This window comes from Argopecten irradians, chromosome 9 (assembly GCF_041381155.1).
Source record: "Argopecten irradians isolate NY chromosome 9, Ai_NY, whole genome shotgun sequence".
In the NCBI taxonomy this organism is placed as follows: Eukaryota; Metazoa; Mollusca; class Bivalvia; order Pectinida; family Pectinidae; genus Argopecten; species Argopecten irradians.
Window position 1 is genome coordinate 34664766 of NC_091142.1, and position 11317 is coordinate 34676082.

The 11317-nt window shown below is 34.4% G+C and overlaps 2 protein-coding genes across 2 annotated transcripts in view; both read left to right on the forward strand.

Annotated features, from left to right (window-relative positions):
- The first annotated feature begins 2681 nt into the window (after positions 1-2681).
- Positions 2682-8806, forward strand: LOC138332147 (peritrophin-48-like). Its single transcript, XM_069280132.1, has 4 exons — positions 2682-2815; positions 3178-3325; positions 8063-8199; positions 8634-8806. Exons 1-4 carry the CDS (start codon positions 2773-2775, stop codon positions 8714-8716), a joined length of 411 nt encoding a protein of 136 aa, XP_069136233.1. The 5' UTR covers positions 2682-2772; the 3' UTR covers positions 8717-8806.
- Positions 8807-9944: 1138 nt separating this feature from the next.
- Positions 9945-11317, forward strand: part of LOC138332150 (peritrophin-48-like) — a 16669-nt gene continuing 15296 nt past the window's right edge. The window contains exon 1 of the mRNA XM_069280134.1: positions 9945-10100. Within this exon, the coding sequence (XP_069136235.1) occupies positions 10058-10100 (43 nt within the window). The 5' untranslated portion in view covers positions 9945-10057. The remainder of the gene's footprint in view (positions 10101-11317) is intronic.

Here is an 11317-nt window from a genome sequence, read left to right on the forward strand (position 1 = left end):
TGTCCAGCAACCTAGGCCTAACTCCGGGGGATCCAGGGCAATGAACATTTACCTGATTTACCTGATCTTCGGTCTATTGATAAGCCATTAGCTTCTAGACCACCTTTACTTTCGACTTCTGTCACGTAGATTTCATCGAGTTGCGCATGTCCGATGTAATTAAGTTTATTTCCTTTTTCAATTTTATAAAGTCTGTGCTTTCCATTAATAGCACTTGTTTCCGTTTTCTAAAAGCTATTGTACAACCACTTGATAAAAGTCATGTACAATCCATTTTACATATATTAAAATAATATACTTCCGGTGAAATAAAGTTCTCTTCACCTGGCACAACAGCTCAATCATATGTACACATTTTATGAGGTTTCGACTGTATATGCAGTTAGATCTCACTGTAGCAATCTGGGTTAAATTTGTGTACGTTAGCCTAGGTATCTGACATGTAAAACTGCAGTAAAACTATTTTATTAATGTTGATCATATCAATTATCAAGCTACCAGATTTTTCAGGTTTGTCTTCTTTAGTTGTCACTTATATTTAATTTACAGCTATCCTTTGCAAGACATTGTCGCATGGACGTGTCACTGATCTCATCATGGTAGAACTATGCTCTGTGCTATTTTTAGACTGCAGCTGACAAAACATGTGTCATCTGGGGTATAACGGGTATGGTTAATTACACTACTGTAGGGTAGAAATTTAATTATACAATTAAGCAAAATATTACGATAACATTAAAACGGCATCTGTCTCAGAGTCTGTACAATAGACTGAGACTGTCAGTTTACGAGTTGTTTAGCCTAGTTAATTAACGCTTGATTCAGTCGCTGTCATATGATCAGACTTGGTACTACAGTAGGCATACGAAAAACAATCATAATAAACAGCAACCTCAAATATTAGATAGCGAATAATACTAACACCCGCCGATATTGAAAGGTTTAACAACTTTAATACATAACTAGGCTTACTTACCTGATATTGCCGATTGTAACTTTAAAAGCGAAGCGGCTATCAACATCAATCTAAACCGGTTCCAACCGGATGCACAAGTGACACAACGTTACCATGCACATTCCTTCTACCAGGTGGCGCTGCCGTATTGCATTCCTTTGTGCGGTTGAACGCCCCAAACAGCAACCATTTCCACAGTGCACGCAAATCCCAAAAAATATTTGGATATCATTGCAAGATTTATAAAACTTTTTATATATTCAAATAATTATATAATAAAATACATATATTTTTTCATAAATACGACCCATTTGTGAATGGTCCACTGTCGATCCAATCGATCAGAAAAACTTTGAAGGAAGGCGGCCCACAAGTCCCGAAATCTCGTCTGTCGTGGAAATTTACTGTGAAGCTGTGAAATACCACCAATTTTCAAGACCGTCTTGTGGTCGTTCTGTATAATATTTCCAAAAACTAAAAATACCGTTTTGTTCAGAATTACTTTTACTAATAATGTTTAGAATCTCAGTTTGTCAACTATGAGCGTTTGTTCGCTAGGACGAATTAAACAGAAACTAGCGATGAAAATGTCGATTTTTGCCTGTTTGACCCAAAATATCTTACTCAAATGAATTTTCGTACAGTCAACATCTATCTCAGTCGATAGATCACGTCAGGATTTACTTAACTGTAAAATACCGTTTAAAAGTATCTGTCAGTTTCCTTATTACTCAACTTGCGGTTATAAGCGTGTTGGTAGGTAAAAGTTGTGTTAACATTCGTTCCGAAGGAACGATAACTCTGTTATCGCACCTTACGTCTCTCATTTCATATGTAAGTTACCGACAAACAATTTACTTTTTCAAACTCTTCCGATATCTTCTAGATATTATGCAGTAGATGGAAGCACATCGAGCTTACAGTGAGCATTTATGTTCTCACGCTGTATCGCAACTGTGAGAAAGGATCTGGATTCTTTCCTCTGGCCACGACACACATCGCCTAGATAGAAGAAGTTCTTTCTGTTCCTGGTTAGCGCTCAGCATGAACGGAATGAAACGACAGGTTTGTCTGTGTCAGTATAATGTAATCGGAAAGAATATGCTTGTTCAGTTTCTTCCTAGCGGTATGTGTCGGTCAAATAAAACTAAAAAATAGCAAGAGTTTCAATATTAAAAGAAGACACAATACGAATATAACGCAGTACATATACCAAATAATGCAGACATCTACAAACATAGAAGGCCGTCTGAGTTGACTTGGCTAGACATTAATATGATAAACCAAACCAAAATTTACAGTTGTAAGACGGTAGTGTAAATGTATAGTTCCAACACAACTCTAACACATGCAGATGAAGGCCCACTGGGCCTTTTGTAAAATGCATTCAAATGCAGCAACATTGAATTTCACCAAACGCTTTAGATTTACACACGATATAAAATAAACTATATTTATTTAATTTCCTGTCTAACTTTAGACAAGAAGGTAATATGAAATATGTCTCGCTAAAGGCATTGATTGAAATACAATACCTTAAACGTCAGAATAATATGCCTTAATGTAATGACATGTATCCAGTATTACTAGTGAATAATGGTGGTATCAAATTGGTTTTTAAAAAATGAGGTCGTCAAACCGAATTATGGCCATGAACGTATAATCGTCATTTTGACACCATCAGGATGTTGCCTAAATTGTGTACACTTATCTTAACGAAGGCGAGCAGAAGGTTATCGTTTTACCTACACTTTTCTTTCTTGAATAATTCCGTTATTGGCAGACGAAGTCGGGCGTCTAAAATTCTAGCAATAACAATGCTTCTCCTGTGTTTCCTGATCTTTATTTCTCAAGGATTCGGTAAGATGTTGAACCACGATATACGTGACAACGCGTTGTTAGTGATGGAGGCATTGCTAGTGTCGACATTCTTCCTCGTGTTAGCACTATACAAGGACCAGAATTCCACTATTAGAAATAATTTACGTTAATTATATAGCCTATAGGGTCATTGTCATATTAAACTTTAACACCACTATCCTTAATGAAATGCTCTGTTTGCAGTTTGATCGAGAACTTACTGAAAACTGATAAAATTGGGAACAGAATACATTTCTCCGTGTATTTTAGCTAACCTCGATCCAAAGCGTCCTTACTTAAAACGATTTTCTCACTATGGAAGGTTAATAAAATGGTTGTGCTTTGTTTTGTTTTATTTTCAGTTAATTGCGACTTTGACTGTACTGGAAAGGCGAACGGAAATTATGAAATTACGTGCAAATCCTACATCGAATGTTCGAACGGAGTGAAAACTGTTCACAACTGTACCGGTGATCAGATGTACAACATGACATCCAAACAATGTGACGGGTGAGTTTGTGTTGCCGTTTACCACATAATTCGCCTGGTAGTATTAATGCTCTAATTAAAACTTGGAAAAAGGAAACCGTCCATGATAGGAAATTCTGTTATGGTGCAGTCTTTATTGATACCACAAGTAACGTATTTAGCAAGTGTCCAATATATAAGTAACGATCAAATTAAGGAGATTGAAAGGAAGAGTTATCGAATTATTTAGAACAATGAACCAGAGCGTGTTGAACGCAGTGTAATGAATGGTGATAAATCGGAAGATGGTCTATTGGTTTGGGATGTTGAATCCCATTTTGATGTTTTAAGTGTATCCTGGACAAAAAGGTTATAATATACTGAAAATTCATTTTGGAATGTAATTCCAAATGAGTAATTAGAAAGACTAGGTGGAACCAGAATGCTGTTTCAGATGTTTCCGGGACACGTACGCCATCTTCCAAAACTGATGTTCCAAAATTTGACATCAATGTTTTGCAATCGTGGTTGAAACTCAAGAGAAAGTAATGTACTACTCGTTTATTATAATTATAGAAATATTTTTCATGAGGTCATTTGGGGAAAATACATCAAAGTAATGAAAGTTCTTTATCTAAAATACATGGATTGAATCTGACTTAATCTTCATTAATGATATAATTGGTAATGACGAATTGAAAATTTATCGACAATTAAAAGAACAAGAAATTGGATTAAGTGATACCAGTTAATGAAATTAGCTAATGATAATAATAATACTCCTTACACATTAAGGAATAATCGCCTGTTTAATCCCCCCCTCTGTAGAACTGAATTATACTCCAACAGCTTTATTCCCTCAATGCTAAGAGAATTTAATCAAACAGATATAGAACTCATATTTAATAATTCATTAGAACAATTTAAAAAAAAGTATCAAAATTGATAATGATATTCCTACTAATTTCTAATATTTTTAAATATCATGGCGACCGTAAATATAACATTATTCTGTGCCAGCTACGAAACCAAGCGAGTAATTTAAACTCTGATCTTTATCACGATCACTTAAGAGAATCTCCAGCCTGTTCCTGTTATTATACCAATGAAAATTCATATCACTTTTTTCTTTGACTGTAGGCACTTCTATGAACAGAGAGCAGTTCTTATACAGGGAATAAATAACTTAGGTTTACCAGACAATCATAATCATTTAAACATTGAAACACTATTAAATGGATGTAAATTTTGCAATAATGATATTAACAAAGATATTTTACAATGCGTGATTGAATATATATGCCATACTAAAAGATTTGATTTCTGATAAACATATTTTATATACATGTATCATAGCCCTCTGCATATATAAGCAAACAAAAACAAGTAACAAGTACCCATATCTAATTACTTGATAGTCAAAATACTATCTAGCAGTGCAATTAAACATCTAAACTATTGTATATGTTAATATTTATTTCTAATTTATTCTAAACTATCCTGGCTGGATGGATACTGAATACTGTTTATCGAATATTGAGAATCTTTTATACTATAATAATTATCTAATTGAATAATCAAACTGTACATATTAGAACCATAAATGTTGGTTAACTCCAATTGTATAAAAAATTGCATTCAATCTCCTACCAATTTTTTTTTTTTCATATTCAACTGAAGACAAAATGCTCATTTGTTGTCAGACTTTCATACATATATTCCAAAGGGATGGGTCATAGTGCATAAGCACGGGGACTTTTTGGCCTAATATCTCATGGTGTGTATGTATGTTAGTCTGTCAATAAATGAGTATGATTCTTATCCCTATCCAAAAACTACCATCACTAGGAATATGAAATCCAAATAACTAAACTTGTTCTGAAACATTTTCTATAAAAAATAAAATTGGAGTTATCCCCCTTTAATTAGTAATTATTAATATTATTATCACTATACTGTAATTAATTCAATTTATTTGTATATATAAATATATGTATTAATTAATTGCAGAATGAATTCATGTTTATACTTTAAAATAAGATCTGGAGAGGACTTAAATAGGCGTAGCCTGATGTCTGATCCTATTGATGTACATAATATCAATAAAATATTGTTGAAATTGAAAAATGAAATTAGCTATTCAAAAGAATGGAAAGCTATGCTGAATGGACATAAGGCACGCACGACTGTACAAGCATGTTCCGATCTACTGGTGTTTGATAAAGGTGTCTGTGTTAAATTACAAAATGTGAATAATATTTTTTTATCACATAATCCACCTCATATCCAGTGATTTCGCCCATATTTATTTTTGCATATGTCACTAGTGTAATATGACCTGGAACGATTATCATTGGCTGAAAATTCATTGTGACGTCCAAAAGAATCAATAAAATAACGACGTCAGGAAAATGATGGGACGTCAGGATCATTGTGACGTGAAATTCTTTGTTGTATAGGTACTTTTAATTATGTGATAAAAGATATCTTAAAATTTGTGTTACTTTCATGAGATTTGATGAAACTCGCCGAGGCTTGAAAAAATAAATCTCATATGAAATGAACACTCATGAAAGATACTACATGTATCAACAAGCCAGGGTTGAATAAAAATTCAGAACTTTTTGTTTTGTGTGTACTTCCATATTGGCTCTGTAAAATAAATTGGTTGTATCTCATATTTATTAATGTCTATGACAGGTATAATAAGCGTGTGTCTGACCGGAATCGACTTCACAAAACATACACATAGTCATTTTTTCCTTGATGTAGCCAAATGTAGAAATTGCATTTCTTCTGAAGTACAGATGGTATAAATGTCACCAGAAGGTGAATTTGTATTATATGGAATGCTGTCAGGATCCTCTATTAAACGGATAGATTATAAAGATCTTTATTGTAATCAGATTGTGTGTAATTCAGAATTAAGTAATGTTTCGTAGTTGACGAATAAGCATATACTAATTCTGCTGCATCCATGCATTAGTATAGATTGCGATGTGTGAATGTCTGTTTAGGGAGATTGCGGTATATCCGTGGCTTCTTTTAATAGTGGGTCTCTTCTTATAGTGCTTCTTCGTTGAAACATGCCACACGCCACATATATTTACAGTGTGTTTGGTGGCTGTTTAGGTCATCTCATAGTGCTTCATCTGTCGTCGTGTCTTTCGTAAAGTTTTCTCATTATATACTCCATAAGATTCACCAGTCAGATTGACATGAATTTAACTGAAATGAACCAGAGTGTTGTTTGTTTGTGGGACGATTCAAAATCCAAGTTGGTCGCCCATCACCGCTATTTTGAAAATACATTTTGAAAGTCCTTTCAAGATCTATCAAATTAATTTAGGTGGAACTGGAAAGCTGTAATGAATATGACATGATTCCTGCCAAGTTCCATTTTTTCGGATCTAAACATCCAAGATGGCAACCACAGCCTTGAAAAACACATCCATAAAGTTTCTAGTAAGCAATGTATTAAAATGTAATAGAAGGACAGTCAAAGAAGTGCGAAAAAACATTGCACTGTCTTTTCAAATTCAACAAGAGGCCCATGGGCCTTAACGGTCACCTGAGTTAGAATATATAATGAAACAAATAATGAAACAAATTAAAGACATATAAACACTATATGCTGGGCCTTGAAGTTGTTCAGTGATTTATAAAATATGACTTTTAAGACTATGAAGAGTATTTGCTTCCATCAAACCTGTGACCTTAGAGGTATTTTTTGAAATTTTAATCATTTTGACCCTGTTTGGTCCTGCCCCTCTGGTCCCCAAGGGGGTCATCGAGGACGGATATGGATGTTAAAATGCTATATCTTAGGCTTATAATTCTAATCAAGTTTGACTAATTTCCTACGAAAATTGGGCAAATAATGTTCACAAATATGTTTTTCCTATATAAACTAAAGTAAACTTGACCCTCCCCAGGGGGTAACGTGAGATCCCAAGGTCATATAATTCACAATTTTTATAAAAAAAACTTAAGACCTTTCCATCTATAATTATTTGATTCTACTATATCCAGAATTTTAGAAGATTTTTGAAGTTTTAGCCTATTTGACCCTTTTTTTGCCCCGCCCCTCTGCCCCCAGGGGGTCGGCCAGGACCAATGTGGATATGATATTAAAATGCTATCTCATGCTAATAATTCTAACCAAGTTTGACTCATTTCCTATGAAAATTGAGCAAAAAATGCTCAATAATGTGTTTTTTCCTATATAAACTATAGTAAACTTGACCTCCTCCCCAAGGGGAAACGAGAGACCCCAGGGTCATATAATTCACAATTTTTGTAAAGGACCTTAATACCTTTCTATCTATAAAGGGTATTTGATTCTACCACATCTGTGAGTAGAGAAGAAGATTTTTTTAAATTTTACTCAATTTAACCCCCTTTTGGCCCCTCCCACAGCCCCCTGGGGGGTGGGGACCATATAATTCACAATTTTGATTGGCCTTATGCCTTAGAAGGTTTGTGCAAAATTTCATTGAAATTGCTTCAGCAGATTTGGAGAAGAAGACGAAAATGTAAATTGTTTATGGACATACGACGCACGACGGACGACGACGGACAAAAGGCGATTAGAATAGGTCACTTGAGACCTAAAAATAGATGCCGAATTCATCAATTTGAAAATATATTTCTATCTTTTCCTATTGGTTGCATTGTCAGCTGACCATTACATCTAAGGTCCTTGGGCCACTTTGTTTATTGATGAATTGATGTTTTTGACACTAAGCTTATTTTGACACCTTCTCAACTGTCTCACAGACCAAGCCCTCCGTGTAACATCAAGCGTGACTGTAAGAACTTGCCTGACAAACTCTATCCAGACATGGAAACTAAGTGCAAGTCTTATTATACCTGCCACAAAGGTGATTTCCTTGGACACAACTTCTGTAGTCCTGGTATGTATATAAGTACAGGATTTCACAAAGAACTTTTCTATTTGCAATTATGTTTTAAGTTTCATCTACAAGTCATATAATTTTAATATTAACCTTAATTTATTCAAATGACAGGATATACTTCAAAGTAATAAATTGCTTTGAATATTTTGAATTTCGATATCTTGTTATCACAACTAAAGATTATTTATGCTACTATTTATCTTTGTATTTTCGACATTATGCTTCCGAATTATATTTCGAATTTCATTACTCGTTTGAACAGAGCAAAAATGGGATAAAGAATTTGAAGTATTGTCTTAATATCATAAATAAAAACATATCTTTAATTCCCATATTATATATTGCAAACGCGTATAATTTGTAGCATACTTGGACATTTTTTGCGAAAAGATTATTCATTAAATGTGTTCATAAGCCGCTTTATATTGTAGGTTTGGTATTCGATGAGTTGAACCAGCGATGTAACTGGCCAGAAGAAGTAGCGCCACCGTGTGGAACAAAACACAGCGCCTGATGTACAGCACTTTTCCTGTATATGTTGGTCTTCTAACGGATACCTGTAACATCATAACTATGTCAGTGAAATAAAGCTTGACTAGTCGAACTTTTTATTGTTTTTAAATTCACTGACACTTTGATGGAATAATCAATATTCTATCAAAGCTTTGTTTTTTGCCATTCGATTTATAGGGACAATTTGTGGGACTTACTTTTTCTCAAAACCAAGAAACAAAATATATCAACACTTTTCATTTCCCTTTTGGAGATATTAAAGAATACAATTTTGTTAAAAATGCTGCTCCTGCTTAGCGCTTAACATTCCGGAAGTTGGACGACTGGTTCACCCGTTATCAGAATAATGTGACCGGGAGGGGTATATTGCTTAGTGTCTTCGGCAGCATGCTGCAGTAATATGCACTATAAAAAGGGCAACAGTTCAAATATACAAGACACGACACTAACATACCGCAGTCTCCCAAAACACGCACCTCGCACTTCACACATGCTACACGCCGCATGCATTGGAGGCCGTCCTTACACGACCCTAGCTGTTGATGGGACGTTAATTAATCAAACAAACAGACGCGCTCGCCCCAAGAGTCCTTAAGATTAGACTAGCCAATTACAGATGACGTTATAAAAATGCCATTTTTGGATGAGCAAAAAATAAACAAGCAGTATAACAAAGTAATCCTACACTCCAGCACTGTATAATATTCTCCAGTTTTGCTATATTGGAAGCACTGGTACGACTTGTCCAATTAGAACCTTAAAACTACAGATTTACCGCTACTCGATTTTTCTGAAATTTTCATTCTTGGTAATACGCCAACTTTTTCAAAATATTTTTGATGCGTATTCGAATCTTTATTTATTAGATTTTACTTACAGCTTTTGATAATATATAAATACATAATATGTAGTTATTGATACTCATGAGAAATTAATATAGTTTGACGACATAACACATGATTTAAACTTAAACAAAAACATTTGTTTGGATAAATACACTACGTAAATATTTTTCTTGGCAATAAAAGACATAAAATATAACGTCATAATAACATGCCAAAAAGTCAAGTCGGATAATCATGGTGCTATGGAATAGTTTAAAATGTAATTCAGAGGTCTTTATACTGAACTGACATTCCGTTCGACATGACACTTAAAGATGATTATGAAAACCTATCCTCATTTTTGACACCATCAGAAGTTTACCTAAACAGTGTCCTCTTGTTCTTATCTTAAAGAAGGTGAGGTAAAGGTTATCGTTGTCCCTTCAATACAATTACCTGACTAGTATTATTCCGATATTGGCAGACGAAGTCGGACGTCTACCATTCCAGCAATAACAATGCTTCTCCTATGTTTCCTGATCTTTATTTCTCACGGATTCGGTAAGCAGTTTGATTTACCTACAACTCTGTAAGCCACGATATACGTGACAATAATGACAATATAATTTTGTAGTGATAAATACAGGTACATTTTTAGTTGCATGGTTCAAAGAGTAAGCACTAAACAAGTGCCAAAATTCCACTATTACAGAGTCACAACGCGAACATACTGCAGTCTCCTAAATCACGCATGTCCATAACACAAACATCACGCTGCATTGACAGCAGGCCGAACTTTACGATTTCCCATTTTAAAGGGACAATAAAGTCCCATACAGTGTTTAAAATCGCTGGCTCTCCACCAGTGTTAATGGTGATGTGACTTTATTAAATATGTGCCTTACTAGAAAGATGAAACAAATTTTGTCTAGAAATTACTTAGAGGCCCACTAGCTTGGTTTGCATACATACATATAGCTAACACATTGTACATGCTGTGCTCACGAATGTCTATTCACGCATAATAATTAGAAAATGTACATTTGAATTTGCGTCAATAACGTAAAACAAATCCGGATAGCGGCGTGATATTCCGACTCCGTTACCGTTTTATTAGAAACAAAACTAGGAGTCACACAGGGGCACGCTCTCTTCCGACTTTCAAATCCGTCTTTTCCCTTTATCAATTTATTTACTTGGTCCGGAAATTGACATGAATTCAGGTGCAGAATTTCACATGAATTCACATGAAGTTTTTTTCAGATCATCTTCATGTGAATTCACTTCAAAATCTTTATATATAATTCAGGTGGTATTCCTGTCAATTTTCTCTGTAGATCGTTTACATGTATCGATTACATCTATCGGTACACTCTCCATGATAGGAAATGAATACACTAGTGCTGTCTGATACAATGAAGGATGCCTGCAGAATAATTAAAAGAAAGATAACATTAAATTAGTGTCAAAATTATTTATAAACATCAACCTTACCACTCCAATACCTTATACCGAAATCATTCTGTGATGGTACATATTCAAATTACACTTAGGACGTTAATTAATCAAACAAACAAACAAAATCGTATTTAATTTACAGTAACACTAGCATAAGCACTGCCAAGATGACGCACCTATTGGCACAACAAATATGATAATACATTTTGTGTGTTGTATTTTACTTAAGCTGCAATCTATATTTACGTGTTTCAGTTGAGCTTGGTGCTCTTGTCAGGTTTGATGGTTTCCAGGAGTGCTAAATATGGAGCATTCGTATG